The 17,962-nt window shown below is 35.4% G+C and overlaps 1 protein-coding gene across 2 annotated transcripts in view; it reads left to right on the top strand.

Moving 5' to 3' along the window:
* Positions 1–12,608, top strand: part of LOC140445592 (nipped-B-like protein) — a 40,844-nt gene extending 28,236 nt beyond the window's left edge. For both annotated transcript variants that reach the window (XM_072537777.1, XM_072537769.1), the window contains exons 11-15: positions 3,434–3,698; positions 3,779–4,281; positions 4,346–4,492; positions 7,553–7,779; positions 12,209–12,608. In XM_072537777.1, the coding sequence (XP_072393878.1) occupies positions 3,434–3,698; positions 3,779–4,281; positions 4,346–4,492; positions 7,553–7,779; positions 12,209–12,410 (1,344 nt within the window). In that variant the 3' untranslated portion in view covers positions 12,411–12,608. The remainder of the gene's footprint in view (positions 1–3,433; positions 3,699–3,778; positions 4,282–4,345; positions 4,493–7,552; positions 7,780–12,208) is intronic.
* The last annotated feature ends 5,354 nt before the right edge of the window (positions 12,609–17,962 follow it).

Below are 17,962 nucleotides of genomic sequence, written 5' to 3'. Positions count from 1 at the left end.
GTAATTGAACAATAAGTGTTTAAAATGTTCACGATTTATCTTAATACACTTCAAATACCGTTTTTCGATGGTATGTATAAAAACTCTGTTTTTAAGCATGCTCCAGATTAAAAAATCGATAGGAATAATGTCTGGCCACCTTGGAGGCTACGGTTCGTTTTCACTTTTACCGAGCCATCTAGGGAAAATGCTGTCATCTTCGAAAATTACACGTAGGTCTTGTAAAAGCTCCAAATACCTTTTTTGAATTAACTTGTGAAAAAAAGAGGCCAACAATCCATCGATAGTTTATTCCTGCTCAAAGCATAGGCAGAAATACCTGCGGTTTCAGCTCTTCCAGCAAATGGGGATGAAAGTCAAAGTAGTATCTTTTATAATCGTTCAAACAGTACTATATTTGCTAGGGTTTAACGAGGTTCGTTTGGCGAGGGTTATCAACGAATTGTTGAGCGAGTGCCAAGGTATTCTCATGTGTGCGCCAAACTTTTTGGCTAAATCCACCATGCAATATCGTATCGAAAATGTGAATTAGACCATCTTTATGTATAATCTTTTTGTTCTTTAATATATTCTTCATCGCGATCCTGACAGTAAAACTATTTTAATAAAAATACATGTTCTTCTAACGTAAAATTAGCCCGAAAGTTATCTGTCATTTCACTCGCAATACAACGACGAGACGCACGAAAAAACCGATATTCGTTCTCCTCATACTAATAGCCCAGCCGAACGTGTTGCTTCACGTCCACCAAGGAAACACTACCAACTGTAAGAGATAAGCGACATTGGTGAGCTAGGGCTACATCCAAAAACTACCCGCCATGTACCATTACCTTGTTCTCGAAATTCGCCCGGGTATTCTTAGTGCCTTGCGGTCAAAAGCCGCCCCACGTGGTAAAGTACAAAATTATATCCATTATATTGTTGCTGAGTAGGTTTACTTGTATTAAATTGCTGCATTATTATACAATTATTCGTTGCAAGTTTACAATTTTATTGTTTGTTGTTGAACTGTTTTTTGTATAATGACATTGGTGCGCTAGGGCTACATCCAAAAACTACCCGCCATGTACCATTACCTTGTTCTCGAAATTCGCCCGGGTATTCTTAGTGCCTTGCGGCCAAAAGCCGCCCCACGTGGTAAAGTACAAAATTATATCCATTATATTGTTGCTGAGTAGGTTTACTTGTATTAAATTGCTGCATTATTATACAATTATTCGTTGCAAGTTTACAATTTTATTGTTTGTTGTTGAACTGTTTTTTATATTGTATCGTGTGTTGAACATCTAATCCAGTGGTGCTCAGACTTATACTGCATGGGATCTACCACATAAACTGCAAGCGTCCGGAGATCGACTGCTATACTCTGTTTTTAAAACAGGAGTAATTTTACCGCGCCGCAATGTTTGTTTGTAATTGGTCCAACCTCATGCAAGTTTACTCCATTGTTATGAAATTTTGACACTAATGGCATTTCATAGGTTCATTAAGTTATATCGGCGATTTTTTGTGTTTTCTGCATTATTCTTTTAATTTTTAGATAATATTTTTTAATAACCGTCGAAGGCCGATATGATCAACAAAAAAAAAGATGCATTTGGTAACTTTTCTTTCTTTCTCTTTAGTTTACTCCTCCTGGTTTAAAAACAAAGCATAGTAAAAAAACAATTTTAAAAATAAAAAATTTTATTGCACATTTCTAGTTGATAAAAACTTGGTAACTACAGTGAGTTATAATTAAATTCATGTTTTTCATATTAACTTTATTTGGATGTTGATGCATGGCACTGCATATCATCTACAAGTATTTCATATGATGGTACGTAACTATCGAGGCCAAATGCAAGCATGAAGAGAGATGTTCGTCAGTTAGCCGATTACGATATTTTGATTTCACTATCTTCATTTGGGAAAATGCAGACTCACACAAGTATGTTGATCCAAAGAATAATGTGAGCTGCAGATCTCACATCTGTATGCAGAAGTAGTGTGTTCCGCAGAGTCGCTATCTTTATATTTAAAATTTTGGAACACAAAACTTGTTGGTGACTGATGCAATGAAATGAAAAAAACGATGAAAAGTCATCGTTAGCTCGACATAATGAAACAAATCTAATGTTAACGCCAGTCATGGATGGTGCATCATCTGTTGTAATACACACGAGTTTGTTAATCGGTAGCTCGTATTGTTTCACAAAATTCATAAAAACGTTTTATATATTTTCTCCGCGAGTTTTTTCTTTCAGAGGCAGAATTGTTAACAATTATTCTTTAGCCAACATATTGGTTGACTCGTCAAATTGCAAAAAAATGACATACCTACACTTCATAATATCACTTTTAACTTGGCTTTCCAAATCTTTGCCCATGATTTCGATACGTCTAGCAACCATTGGACATGATAACTGGACTTCTTTGATTGCAGACATAATATCTGTTTTATTTTTGAAGTTCTCAAATAATACATTCGCAACCTCAATGAATGCTTCCTTCACTACCTCTTCATCTTCAAATGGTTTTTTATGTTGTGCCAATATATAAGAAATTTTGAACGACGCAATTGTTGTAGCTACTGATTGTTTAACAGGCCTAGTGAACATTGATTGTTCCGTTTTCAAACTACTTTTCAAGTCTTGCACTTTTCGTTTTCTAAACAAAGTGTTTTGCGAAAAATCATTTTCATAGTTTTTATGCAAAGTTTTATAATGCCGTTTTAAATTTCCGCGTGTGGACAGAGCAACGAAAGACCGACAAACAAGACAAACACATTTATCTTTCATCATAGTAAACACGAATTCTTCTTCCCACGCATTACTAAAATATGTTTTACTCTTTTTCGCGGCACTCATATCGAGTTTCTAATATTAATGTAAATAATACATTACTAAAATGTTTTACGAGTAATAACTTAGTAATGAATGATTAATGCTTGATTAACAGCAATGCAATGCCGATACAGCACACTCCCAGTTTAAAAATCTGTGAATGCTGATATGCCGAATCGGCATTATCGCAACTTTCGGGCGAAGAGGAGGAGATAGCATCATAATTATTTCGATCATGCACGTGTGGTGTGTTAGGGCAGTCCCCGTATTTTCTCCGTGAATCACGATCGACTTCAAAAACTTTGGCGATCGACCGGTCTATCGCGATCGACCCTTTGAGCACCGCTGATCTAATCTATAAAAACCAAATATTACCTTTATCGTGTTTATGAAATTTTGCTGAATTAATTATTATTTGAATATGTATTACTGCCTATATTTTGATGTGATTTCATCAATAATTGTATTCCTTTCGTTATTATTCATATAAATATTTTATGTTTATTAAGGTTTTTCACACAAACAGACTTTTCTTGCAGCACTCTTTCTCAATAGTGATTAATTTCTGATACACCTATTTTATATTCTCCTTTATAAACTTTTAGCCTGATACCACGGACCAAGTTTACCGAACCATGTTATGTTTTCTCCAAAAAGATAGTATTGATATACAGGTGAATACACTGAAAGCAATTGGTATTATTTGTAGCAGATATTACCAGCTTTTGTGGGACAACCAACTGAAAACGATTTATTATGAACAACTAGCTTCCAAAGAAGCTTCGTTACTAATAAAGGTTGAGATATTAAACAATATCGAAAACTTTTTGAAAGAAGAGGACATTAGGTTGATAGAAGACAATAAAAATTGTAAGTAATATCTTCATAGCCAATTTTGGTTCAGTCTCATTGAATTGGCTTGTAAAATATTTGTTATAACTTATTTTCAGGGAACAAAATATCCAAGAAAACAGACTTGAAGGAAATGGATGATGTCTCATCAGGTATAGCAAGCATAGTCATTCAGTATTATCTCAAAGTAGTCCTCAACTGCTACGTACACGATAGCTTGCAGATTCGCCAAGCTGTTTTCAGAGTTGTACAAATGATTTTACGACAAGGTTTAGTGCACCCTATACTCATGGTTCCCTATTTGATCTGTATGAGTACAGACTGTGAACAGCCGGTGGCACTTAATGCAGATAAACGCTTATACGAAATTGAGAATAGATATCCAGGATTGATACACACGAGATCAACTTTGGGTATTCAATTGTCGTTCCAACTGCAGAAAATTTTGAAACAAGAAAAAGTTGTAAGAGGTTTTAAGATAAAAGAGAAAGAAGAATATCCTGTAGCTTTAAACGGACATCTTTATTCACTACTGAGAGGTTCCAGACAGCAGAGACGAGCCTTAATACTATTTAGTTTGAAACAGTTCGAGGAACCTAATGTGAGTAATTTCATTTAAAAATTAATCAATACATTCATCAAAATGTGTACTCTGTATGTTTTAGGAACTTGCCTTATCGTACATGATTTATCTAGCTGATAATATGGCTTATTTTCCCTACCAAGTACAAGACGAACCCTTATTTTTGGTTCATTATATTGATATTAAGATCTTACTCTTCGGAACAAACTTACTGCAAAACTTTAAGAACGTAAGTAGTATATCTTACTCTTCTTTTAAGGTATTTAGATGATTGTGTAACTTACTGTCAAAGAAATGCTTATATATAAGCTACAATGAACGCTTGAAAAAGTATTTAGAAAAAATTTTATATATTTTATTTTAATAATCTTTTATTATTTTGATTTTCATATTTTTAATTTCCCACTTTAATATTGGCATATGTTGTTAAGTTCGAAAAACCACTTGCCTCCCTTAAGAAGAAAATGCATACGCTTATTTGAGATTCAATGTGTAGCGTAACTTTTGCAACTCGGTCGAGAGGAGCGTCCATAATTACTTGTTGCGCAGTTCGTATACAAAATAAGTTGTAATGTCTTCCGGTGATGATTTTTAGTTGTAGAATCGAGACCTGTGTCAACCAATTATTTGTATTTCTTTAACTGATATTTTTTTAAAATTACCATTAATTTGATATAATATTGGTTAATATTCAGTTAATACATGCCAATTATTAACTGAATATTAATCAATATTATATCAAATTAATGGTAATTTTGGCGCAATATTTTTAACTTTGTGACGACAATGATGTCATAAAACTCCGCCTGTGTTAGTTATGGGGTGAACTAAGTAGCTCTACACTCGATGCAGTCGGTTCCAAGACCAGACAAAAAAATGAGAGTTAAAGGAGCCACACTTCTATAAAAAATAGATTTCAGCTAGGCCGGATGATAGCATTTTTTTAGGGCCCCTTGTTTAGGGTTGGAGATGAAGACTAAAACGGTGATAAAGATCGATAAAACCAACATTCGAAACGGCGAATACGGCGAAAGTGGCTTTCTTGGTAGGGCCACTTTTGTCCTATAATTAGGAAGCGAATACTTTAGTAAGACAAATAAAAAGAAACACTAGCAGAGCTTCTCAAAAGAGATGGGACACGATTTCTACGTAACATAAAAAGAAATATGCAGAATGATCAGAGGACAAAGAAAAGAGATGAAGAAGGAAACATGTGTAGACTATTTTCGATCCCTATTTGCTAAAATTGACGATAATGAACCACCAACACCAGAGGTGACGACAAACGAAGGAATAAACATTGTGGAGGAGGAGGTAAAGGAAGCATTAAGGAGGAATTAATTTATTAAAAACAAATAAACTAAATGAAATTATAACACTAGCAGAAGAACAACAAGGGTTTAGGTCAGGAATATCATGCACCGACGCTATATTTATAATGAGACAAGTGCAGAAAAATTCATTCGAATACAACAAACTGGCATATCTATTTTTCGTGGACCTTAAGAAGGCATTTGACTAGGTCCAACTAAAACACGTTATTCACTTATTGTACGCAAGAGAGATACGTAGAAATAATCTAAACGATCGAAAGTGTATACCAAAACAATACAATAAAATTTAAAGTAAAAGAAGAACTAACCCACCCTATTGAAGGTGGCAATGGGATAAGACAGTAAAATTCTCTGAGTCATCTACTGTTCAACCTGCTTATGGATGAAATAATAAAAAAGCAAAAACTAAAAAAGGATACCAAATTGGAGAAAAAGAACTTGAAATAATCTGCTATGCAGACGACGCAATACTATTCTGTCAAAGTGAAGACGATTTACAGCGTATGCTGCACCAATTTCATATAACCGCCAGAAAATTTAACACGTTTGTTTCCACAAAAAAGATAAAATGCAGTAACAGTAAATTTACTAAAATGTAAAGCTGGAAGGTCAGATAATAGAACAAGTGATGGAGTTTAAATATCTAGGCATCACATTATCTAGCTACGGAAAGCTCGAAACTGAAGTGGAAGATCAAGTGAATAGAGCAAACAGAGCCGCACACTGCCCAAATAAAACAATATGGAGAAACAAAAATATCGGGAAAGAAATGAAAGGCAGAATTTACAAACAGTCATCAGACCAATAATGGCATACGCGGTAGAAACACGACCTGACGCAGAGAATGCAAAAAGATAGGGAACAGCTGACGAAAAAAAAAAAAAAGAACATACACCTATGAATTTCTTCTTTTTTTGTATTGTAGTATAAGAATAGTGCAATTTGAAAATAAAACTTTATAACCAGAAGTGAAAAAAATATTCGATTATTTCACCATTCGACAAAAACTTGTTTCTACAGCCGTTGCCAAAAATTTGTATGAATTCTACTTCTTACGGTGCCTATCCGTTCCAGATGTCGGCGATCAGCATAGCTATCCTAACTTTACTTGCAGCTATTCGAATTAGTCTGGTTGTAGACGTATTTAACCACTTCCTTAGGTTTTGAAGCTAAGATATTCTTCTTCTCCTTGGTACACTCTTTCCAAATACCTTGCCCTGAAGAATAAGTTGCAATAAGCCATATCTGTGTTCATTTCTCATAACGGCTAAGATATTCTAATTTGCGCTCGTTGATTGTGTTAGTGATCTCGCATTTCTTGTCAATTCTACGTAGGACCTCAATATTAGTCACATGTTCCACCCATGAAATTCGTAAGATGCGCCTGTAACACCACATCTCAAAAGCCTCGAGCTTTCCTAAAGAAGCTTCAGAGAGCGTCTATGCCTCTACTCCGTATAATAATGTAGAAAATACATCTGATAATATAGATTTTGGTACTAAGTGGTAAATCGTAACTTCTGAAAAGAGACTTCATCTTTACGAACGCTGATCTTGTTTTCCCTATGCGTTCTTTCATTTCAATAGAGTGGTCCCATTGACTGTTTAGGTTAGTACCAAGATATGTGTAGCTGTCAATTGGCTGTTAGTTCACCAAAAGATGTGTATTTAATATTTCGCGCTTACTAACTACCATGTACTTTGTTTTGTTCGTATTGAGATCCAGCCCATATTCTCGACTTATATCTGATATGTGCGACATTATTGCTTGTAAACCATCTAGGCTATCTGAAAAAACTACTGCGTCGTCAGCATGTACGAATTACGCAAACAATTTGATTACCAGCTTCCTCGATCGATTGGGTTACAAACCTTGTTTATTTACATTTGAAACGAATGACATCGTCTTCATAAGCATATGTATTCGTTGGGTTAAATACTAACATTTCTTATAGGGTCTAAATTCTGTCAAGAACCAAACAAAAAAGAAAAATCCTGATGACAGAACGGATGATATCACTGGTGTTGATATTGATGAAGATGAGGAGGACGAGACAACTGTCTTAAGTCGTCTACCAAAGGATACCAGCCAGTTACAGGCTTGTATGTCTGCTGCTCAGGGATGGTTACTTCTTCTTGATCTAAAACAGTACATTGTGGATGTATATGGTCTTAGTCACGAGTAAGTATCTTTTGAAATATTTGTTAAGTGTGGTCGGATGTATATCTTCCGTAAAGCGATCAATACAAAATTAAATATTTTGTTTTGTAGTAAAGGAGTACTAGAATGTCCGAATAAATATTTCTTTCGAATTAACAGTTATATTATAACGTATGGTCCTAAAGTTTTGGGAAAAATTTCAAAAGCATATAACTCTGACCACAATAATCTTATATTTTTATTAAATTATTCAACAATTTAACTTAACTATCCTTATTATAAATCAAAATTCAAATGACATACAAGGGGCCATTATTTTTGATTTGCCTAATAATTACCCTGATACGTTGCATCATCCTTTGGACGACCTCGGCGTAAATTTCTCTAATTTTTGTATATATGCGGCGTCTTAACTGTTCCTGATTTTGTGCTTTCCATCCGTTATTATAGACTTTCCGACTTAATATTGTCCAGAACTCTTCAATTGGACGAGCCGGAGGTAGGTTAAGGGGATTGTCAGCTTTCGGTACAAAGGTAATGTTGTTAGTTTCGTACCAGTCCCTTGTGATCCTCGCGTAATGACATGAAGCAAGATCTGGCCAAAAGACTATTTGATCATTTGCATGATGTGTGTTCACAAACTGAAGCAATTTAGAGAGACATCTTTGAATATAAATATTTGCGTTTAAGGCTTCGTCTCGAACAACACCAATGTAGGGCTGTTAGATAAAGCCAGCCTCAGAAATTGCACACCATACCAAAATTTTGTCCTCAAATTTTTTCTTACTTTTGAATTTTATTTCATCACGTACATTTTCGTAATCGTTCGTGTAAAACCCATCGTTACCCTTCATCTCAGAGTTGGACAAAGTAAAATATTTTTCATCGTCCATCACGATCAACTTGTTGACGAAATGCACTCGCCTTAACGCGCGGCAACATCTCGGAATTCTCTCTAATTGCTCCTCTGTGTATTTTGGAGCTTTCCTTCTTTTCCGGTAGATAATATTGTTACTCGATAGGGTCCTGTATACTGTAGTCTTTCCAACATGAAATCTTCTGGCCAGTTTTCGCTGTGAGACCCCAATTTTGTTCTTAGCTGCTTCAATCAGTCTTGCCTCTCTTATATGGTTCAAAATCCGCGGTCGGCCACTTTTACGCAAGTTAACACATGGTATCCCTTCTTCACATTCTCTGATTGTGCGATAAATTGTCGATTTGCTTATGTTTTGATCTCGATAAATATTAACAATATCTCGTTTCGACATTCGCCCAACCATATTATAAACACCTCGACGAATATCAATTTTATAAGACATTTTGCAGAGCACAAACCAAAATATTCTGTTTTGTTTATTAAATGTCAATAACTGATGACAATACAATTCCATGGCCTTCTTTGTTAAATGCATTTTGCTTCTCAATCAGACCAGGTGAAATTTTTCCCAAAACTTTAGGACCATACGTTACTAACATATAAAAATAATACAGACTTTTATTAATCATATTTATATAAATTAATATCTGTTTTACCTTCAATTGTGAGATTTGCAATCTAATCCCAGTAAAGTCTTCTAATTATTTTTAGATCATCATGATCATACTAGCTTTACGATCTTGCGTGGGTCCTAGCCTCCTCAAGAATTTCTCTCCAATCGTCCCTATCCATCGCCTTTATCCACCAAGTTCGTATTTTCATGTTTCTCATGTCTTCATTGATGTTATTAAGGAACCTTGTTCTGGGTTTTCCTTTTCTTCTCTGACCAATGGGTCTATCAAGGAGCGTTTTTCTAGCTGAGTCATTGTGTTCCATCCGCATTACATGTCTTATCCAACTCAGACGTCCTATCTTAATATGTTTGTTGTATCGACTTTTTCACACTCAATTGTCATTAGCTGCTCCATAGATTCGCCTTAGTACTTTTCTTTCGAAACACTCTAACATGTTTTCATTATTTTTTGTTAGAGTCTAGGTCTCCGAATGTTAGGATTGGGCGTATTATTGCTTTATAGAGTTTTATTTTTGTATTTCTCGATATAATTGTGGATTTAAGGAGAAGATTGAGCCCAAAATAGCATCTATTGACCGTGCAAATTCTGCGGTTTATCTCTGCAGTAGGATTATTTTCAGTGTTAAGGAGCACTCCCAGGTATACAAATTTGTTCACTGCTTCGATGACATCGTTTTCTATAACAAATGGTTGTAGCATTTGTGGTTGCGTGCTTATTTTCATATACTTCGTTTTGTTGGTGTTTATTATTAAACCTATTTCTGTAGCTGATTCTTTTAATGCCACATACGCCTCTCGTACAGCGTTTTCCTTTCTCCTAACAATATTGATATCATCAGCATAGGCCAGGATTTGCACTGATTCATTATATATTCAACCAGTGGTTGTGATTTGTGACATATGTTTTACTTTTTTCAGAGCGAGATTAAACAGTATACAAGAGAGAGGGTCTTCCTGGCGCAGACCGTTATTTGTTTTAAAAGGTTCAGACAGTTCTCCCTGAATTTGTACTCTACATTTAACTTTTTTAAGAGTTAGTTTTGTTATTTACCAACTGATTTAATAACAAATGTAATTCCTAGCTCTTTCATTGCTTTCATTGCTTTAAACATTTCTCTTCTATTCACAAGGCTGTAGACTTTGTAGTCTATAAATATGTGATAAGTATCAATGCCATATTCCATATTCCAGCATGCATATTCCAGTGTTTTCTCCAAAATTTGTTTTAGGGTTGCAATCCGATGAATTGTCAATTTACCACCTCTGAAACCAGCCTGGTATTTTTGCCACTATCCGTTCTGCATATGGTGGCATAAGGTGGCATAATACTGTAGAAAATATTTTATACGCTGCATTTAGAAGCGTAATTCCTCTGTGGTTAGAGCATTCAAAGATATCTCCTTTTTTGTGTATGGTACAAAGTATTCCAATACTTTATTCATTGGGGAGGGATTTCTGTGTTCATATTTCTTTTATAAGCCGCTGTAATGCCATTATGGTATCATGGTCACCTGCTTTATATAGTTCATCTGGGAGATTATCTATTCCGGGTGATTTGTTTCTAGCTAGTTTTTTAACTGCATCTTTAACTACAAGAATCTTCCGTGGTTTCTCTTCCCTCTCGTTTTCTCCCCTTACCTTATCTCTTTCGTCTTCCAGGTTTTCTTCTTCTTCCTTCATATTAAGTGATTGGTTAAAGTATTTCATCCATCTAATCAATATATCTTTTCTTGTTGTTAATAGGTCGTCATTCTGACTTCGGCATTGACTTGTGGATGTCTTGAATTCTTTTCTGCTGATGTTAACTTTCTTATTGAATGCTTTTAATCCTTTCTCTCTGTCGAGGATTTCTATATGATCAATATGATATGTGATCAATCTGAGTCGTTGTTTTTTCATCAGGAGAGGTCCAGGTTACCTTGTGTATGTTCTTGTGTTCAAAATAGGTGCTAGCGACTGTCATATTGAGTGCTACTGCTAAGTTTATCAGTTGTAATCCATTATCGCTACTGATTTTGTGTGGGCTATGCTTTCCTATCGTGAGCATGAAAACTCGTTCTTGTCCTATTCTTGCATTCATGTCACCTAATACAATTTTAATGTCATTTCTGCGACATCTCCTGTAGGCTTGCGCTAGGTCTTCGAAGAACTGTTCTTTTATTTCCTCTGCAAGAAGAGCATCAGTTACAAAATATTTCGCTTCAGAGCCAGCCGTAAAAGTACCAGAAAGGCCTGGGTTCAGCACAGTTATAGCAAGATTCCTTACTGGACAGCGCCAGTCAAATAACAGCTGCATACAATGGAGCTTTTTCATGAAGATTTAAGCGGAGACTTAAGGCCCGAGCAAGCAATTTCAGATTCGCAGATATGTCACAAGAGGAAAGCACGAAACGAACCATGTTGGAGTCCTTGTACTCCGGACTCGGACATTAAGAGCATTTGCCTGATAGTGTGCTCCTATCGCGCATCAGAGTGCTATAGGGGGAATGGGATGGTCTGGAGCATTGGAGCGGGGTGGAGTGAGTCCTGTTTTACTCTAAATAATACACCTCCCTCCAATGAATTGTTACACTAGAACGTTATTTCAATGGGTGAACAAGTCTCTCAGGCTGGGTTTAATTAAATTGCTTGAATGTAGTCTATTTCGTTCCGGATTACTACGACTGGAGAATGTTTTGGTAGATAGGTCTGTCAAAAGTAACAGATTACTAAATATTTATCAATAAATTCAATAAATAACGCGGTGCATATTTATTTTTTCTATAGTTCCTGTAGAAGAAAAACGAAGAAACAGAAAGTTCGTCTCAGAATAAGCGCTTTGTAAATATTTTAAACACAAATAAAATATCAAGGTAGAATGTTTCCTTCAAAGGTGACAATTACAAAACAGCGTATAATATTTTTAAGTTTTATTTTTTAAGCAATAAATATTTTTCTAGAGACAATCAACTATATTCTCCGTCAGCAGCTGCCAAAGTATACGAAAAACCCGTACAACGTAAATCAAATATCATGTTTAATCCAAAAAGTACGTTGGAGAAATTGAAAGAAATTTGTTTGGGTAAACAACTTAAAGCGAAAAACAAAACTACTCTCGTTAGAGAATATATAGATTTTAGTAGGTTAGTTAATTCTATTTAAATTGAAAGTGTGTTCTTCTATAATTTTAGCTTCGATTTTAATGTTAAAGTTAGGTTTAAAATAAATCTAAAATTTCGTTTTAATATTAAAAAAAAAGTAACTGTTATATATTAACGGCTTTAAATTTAAGTTTAGCAATTTAAATTTAGTTACAAAACGGTTACAAATAGAAAATGACCGGGTAGTCACTAAGATACATTACTGTACTGTTAGAATTTTAAGAAATATTTTAGTATTTTGTTTAATAAAAGTTTTTCTGTAATAACTGGTTTTTAAATTTACTATAATTTTTGTAACTTTATTTTAATTCGAAAAGAACAACACTAAGAAACAGCATATGTGTTATATATTGTTTCGGTAATAAAGGAATAACAGGGACAGGAAAATATCTTACTAGATCAAGATAGAAATTTTATAACAAGAATTAAATAAATTACAAAAACGGTAAAAATATATTAAAGGATTGTTCAAAGATTCTAGAGAGTAAGGAGGTTATGACTGTTTACGAGCGGCCTGTTTAGACAATCGAAAGAATACTACTAAGATCCTGATCTCTGCCTATCGTAAGAGGCGATTAAAAGTAAGCGCACACTTGACCGAACCGTCCGGCAATGTAACGTACCGTTACAGCCCAGAATTAAACGCTCTAATACGCATTTACTGGTAAAATCTTGTCAGCTCAGTTTGTGTATTTACATATTTAATGGGACATGTGTCCAAAAATTATTATTGTGAGTTTGTTGTTAGAGGAAGAGGAACAATAAAATAAACTTCCAAACCGAAGGCGTACGTAAAAGATGGGTTCATAAAATTTGTAAAAATCGAAACACAAAAAGTTAATCTGATACTTTTTTTCCTGATTTAATCGATCATCAAGACAAATTTTATCAATACTTCAGAATGTGTTAGAAAAATAATTGCAAAAGCTGCTATAAAAGAGCAAAATACAACATTTAGTAACTATTTCGCCAAAACCACTATCCGCGAAAATATTCCATTCTGAGTTTTCGGGGCGGTTCAGTGTAAGTCAATGTGTTAATTTGTAGTAAAATGCTTCATTTGCGTACATAAAGTCATTAAATTGCCGATCGTTGTAGTGCGTTACATTGCCCGCTGGTTAGTTTAAGTGCGCGCGTACTTTAATGGGACGGAATGAGATACCGAGGTGTTGGGATCACAGAAACGGATGCAGGACAAGATCTGTTTTGCTTCTTGTAAGTAGATAAAGTAACGTGACCATCATTTAAGGTGTCGGTGGTCCGTAAGGGACTGCTACAGGCGATTTGAGACCATAAGACGTACTGTTGACCGTTCTTCATTTCTAGTTATCCAAGATGAGCTATCGTAAGACCACTCTGCTCTCATTCCACATAATCTCTGGATGGAGTCAGAAGACATAATCGTCCAGTCACAAGCAGGGCATGCTTTGTAGAACGTGCCGTTTTTTGGACATAAGTGATAGAGGATTAGGCTCCTTAACGGTTAATTGTCCAACGTGCCAAAGTAGGGATCTTATTCCTACTTAAGTTTACTGGTCCACCCGACAGAGATAAGAGAAAGTGTTTGTGGTGCAACACAGGGAGCTCCACGTTGTTGGCTGGCGTGCTACCTTCACTGGAGTCGGACTCGTTAGGGCATTAGTTCTGCCAGACTAGGTATGTAAAAGCAAAATCTTGTATCGCTCTGTTTTAATTCAAATGAGAGTGGAGAGGTTGCTGAGCGTCAGAATTCCACATACTTACTACATGGGGCAGATGTTCATTAATAGTTTATTCATGCTGACATGGTCCCTTAAGTGGATGTGGAAGTCGGGGAGTTCTTGGGTTACATTATACTTTGAATTCTGCATGTTGCGTAGAAATTTTCTTTCAACAGAAAAAGCGTGCAGCAGATCAAATTGCGTGATAATACAGATTTATATTTCCTTGTGGAAATGTAATCCAAACAGTAATACTTCCTTCGAATATCTGCTGTCATCATTCTGAAGTACGTGATTGGGCCCGGCAACCTGCAGTAGAATGGAACGGCAGTTTCACTAGCATGTTGAAATTAGTTATGTATATTGCCGCAGTCCAAAAAACTAATAAGAAACTGGTCGGACCACATTAACAGGTGTTCTGGTCTTTCATGGGCACTAATTATCCGAGTCCCTCAAGATTTAGGGTATCTGTGAGAAGAGCTGCCCACTGCCTCCTAGACCCCCTTGGTTCAGTCGTAACTATGACTCTCTTAATGATAAAAAAATAAAAAATCAATTAAAATATAGGTCCAGATATATTGAAGATAGATAGGAACAGTCCTGATCCTATTAAAGCTGGCAATACGATAAGACAGGGAGATTTCCTGAGCTCCATGCTCTTCAATTTGATCATGGATGAAATCATCAAAAGCGTTAACAAAGAAGATACAAAATGGGAAACAAAGAAAAAAAAAACACTCTGTTACGCAGACGACGTAATATTGAGAGCCCAAGATGAAGATAGTCTGCAAAGACTGGTCCACAGATTTAACATAAGAACAAAAGAATTTAATATGACAATCTCATCTCAGAAAACTAAAACAATAGTAGTCAACAAAGAACCAACTAGATGTAAAATAGAAATTGATGGCATCAGTATGGAACACGTAATGGAAATAAAATACCTCGGAATTAGACTGTCTAGCTATGGAAACCTGGACAAAGAAGTGAGAGATCAAGGACAAAAAGTAAATAGGCTTGTAGGATGCCTTAATAACACTATACGGCGAAACAGACACACTAACACTTAGATGAAATCAAGAATTTATAGAACCAGTTTAAGACAAATAATGACATATGCCTCAGTAACAAGACCCGACACAGCCACAACGTAAAGGCTACTGGAAACGGCAGAGATGAGAATTACATGAAATACGCTGAGAGATCCAGGGAGGAGTGAAGACATTAGAAGAACATGTAACGTACAGTGTATAAATGAATGGACACTAAATAGTAAAAAAGAATGGAATAACCACATAAGCAGACTGGTGTTATCAAAATAGCAATAAAGTCACCAATCGGCAGAAGAAGTATCGGACGACCGCGCAAAAGATGGAGTGACAACCTTCTATAGAGGTATTCTTCTTCTTTAGGTGCTGTCCTCTTAGCAAAGGTTGGCGATGACCTCTGCAAAGTCTTCCCTATTTTGGGCTTTCCTTATTAAACTTTGAAAGTCAAATCCTGTCCAATCTTTGATGTTGCACAGCCAGGTCATTTTTCGTCTACCCGGGCCGCGTCTGCCTTCTATTTTTCCTTCTATAATAAGCTGAAGGAAGTTATACCTGTCGTGTCTAAATATGTGTCCAAGATAAGACGTTTTACGCTTCTTGATAATTTCTGTGAGTTCACGTTCTCTATTCATACGCCTTAAAACTTCTTCATTTCTAACGTGGTCGGTCCATGGAATTTTCAGCATACGACGAAATACCCACATCTCAAAACTCTCTAAACGTCGTAACGAGCTGACTGTTAACGTCCAAGCTTCCACGCCGTGTAATAGTACACTATATACATGCGGTATCGTAGGGACAAATCAAGATTACGGGTAGTGAGTAACTGTCGCATCTTCAAGAAGGTGTTTCTTGCCTGTTCTATTCTACATTTAATCTCTTGTTCTTGGTCTAAGGTTTCATGTATCCAACAGCCTAGATACTTAAACTTTTTCACCTGTTCAACTAGAGTGTTGTTGAGTAGTATGTTTATAACTGGTGTGTTTTTTTGAAATTACCATTGTTTTGGTTTTTTTACATTCACCTTAAGGCCGTATAGTTCTCCTTCTCGCACTACTTTGGTTAACAGAATTTGTAGTTCTTCTTCACTGCTAGCAATCAGTACTGTATCATCGGCGTACCTGATATTGTTTATAATATAGAGGTATTAATCCGTCAATAAACAAGCAGAATGGGTTATAAAGAGGAAGAAGAAGAAGATGTACAATGTATATATCAGAAATAAGAGTCGCTAAGTAAATAATAAACTAACAAAAGCTATGAGTTCCTGCAAGAACTGGCCTGGTAAAAGAGCAAAAAATAAAGGCGAAACGTCGGACAACGTCAAAGTCATTGACAAATACGTTTTACTCTTATTTTTTTTTTAATTCTGTTGTTTTCACGTTTGTATGGTTTTCGTATTTTTCTACTTTTTTCTGATATAATTATTATTTTTTTGCTTGATTGTTGATTTTCACCACAAAGATTAATTTTCTTTGTTCCGTACTAAACATTTTAAAATAGTTTCGTAATCAATCACTCGATGCCTAAAACCTAAATCGGATTTTTCAGCGTTTAAAAATAGACAACAGCAGCGCGAAGCTGCTTTAAATAGATTCAATTATGATCTAGACAAATCCCCCATTTTTTTCAATTTTCAGTTTTCATACCATTGTGAACGATTCCCTGAAAACGAAACTGTTTTTATTTTCCTGTAGATAACACGCATCGCAGAATATAAGGGTTGATGTTTTTCAAATAAACATCCAGACAAACAAAGAGAAGTTTTACACAAAAGAACTTTTATTTTGATAATAGTGTTTTTAATTTAACTTCTGTTCGGAGTTGAATCGATGTCTGGTTGTTCAATAGAGTAGTGTGAAGTATGTTGCTTTATTTAAAACCAATAAGGAAAATGGGCGGTTTTAGTAAAATATAAAATAATAAAAAATATATTTCCTCGACTCTTTATTTATTAGTAGTTATTTTGTAACGGTTATTTTGTAACTGCTTTTTAAACGATCCCTTATAAATACATGAAATCAATATGTGAAAACATGTTGATAAACCACCTCAAACGACATTGTCACTGTTTAGTATGATTTAAGTACTTAGATATGATTAGTATGAGTTCTACTGTTATTTAATGTTTGATCACTAGGTCTTCAATCGATACAGGGATATTTGGATTTTTGGATTGACCCTTAAATAGATGTAAAACTCGTCAATTAACTTGCTCATCATATTGTTCTGAAGCTATTTTCTTGCGGTATCTTAAAGTAATTACTACTACTACTACTTGTCGGTTTATAACGTTCTCCGCCGTTTTCCGACTTAAAATCGCCACTTAGACCGGTTGTTCCATATCTCTTCTTCTATGGCCCTCTCTCTCTCAGTTCTTTATTTATTCCTTCGCTCCAACTTTTTCTCGGTCTACGTCGTTTTCTCTTTCCTTCTGGTTGCCACTTTAGTATTTCTTTTGGCATTCGTTGTTCGTCCATTCTTTGTATGTGTCCGAACCAGATAAGTTGTTTTGTTGTTAGGTCATCTGTAATTGTTTGTTTGATTCCCATTATTTCTCTAATGCGTTCGTTGGTAATCCTTTCTCTTCTATATCTTCCTGCGGCTCTTCTCCAAAAATCCATTTCCGTCGCTTTCAGCGTTGACAGTGTTCTTTCTTTCAGTGGCCATACCTCACAGCTGTATAAAGTGATACTTTTTACTATAGTCTCGTATATCCTCTTTTTATTTTCTTTGCTGATGGATTGGTCTCATAAAATGGTGTTTAACATTGTGATGGCTTTTCTCCCTGACGCATTTCTCTC

This window comes from Diabrotica undecimpunctata, chromosome 1 (genome assembly GCF_040954645.1).
Source record: "Diabrotica undecimpunctata isolate CICGRU chromosome 1, icDiaUnde3, whole genome shotgun sequence".
Lineage (NCBI taxonomy): Eukaryota > Metazoa > Arthropoda > Insecta > Coleoptera > Chrysomelidae > Diabrotica > Diabrotica undecimpunctata.
The sequence above is the reverse complement of the archived record's forward strand: the minus strand, read 5'-3'. Positions and strand labels throughout refer to the sequence as shown.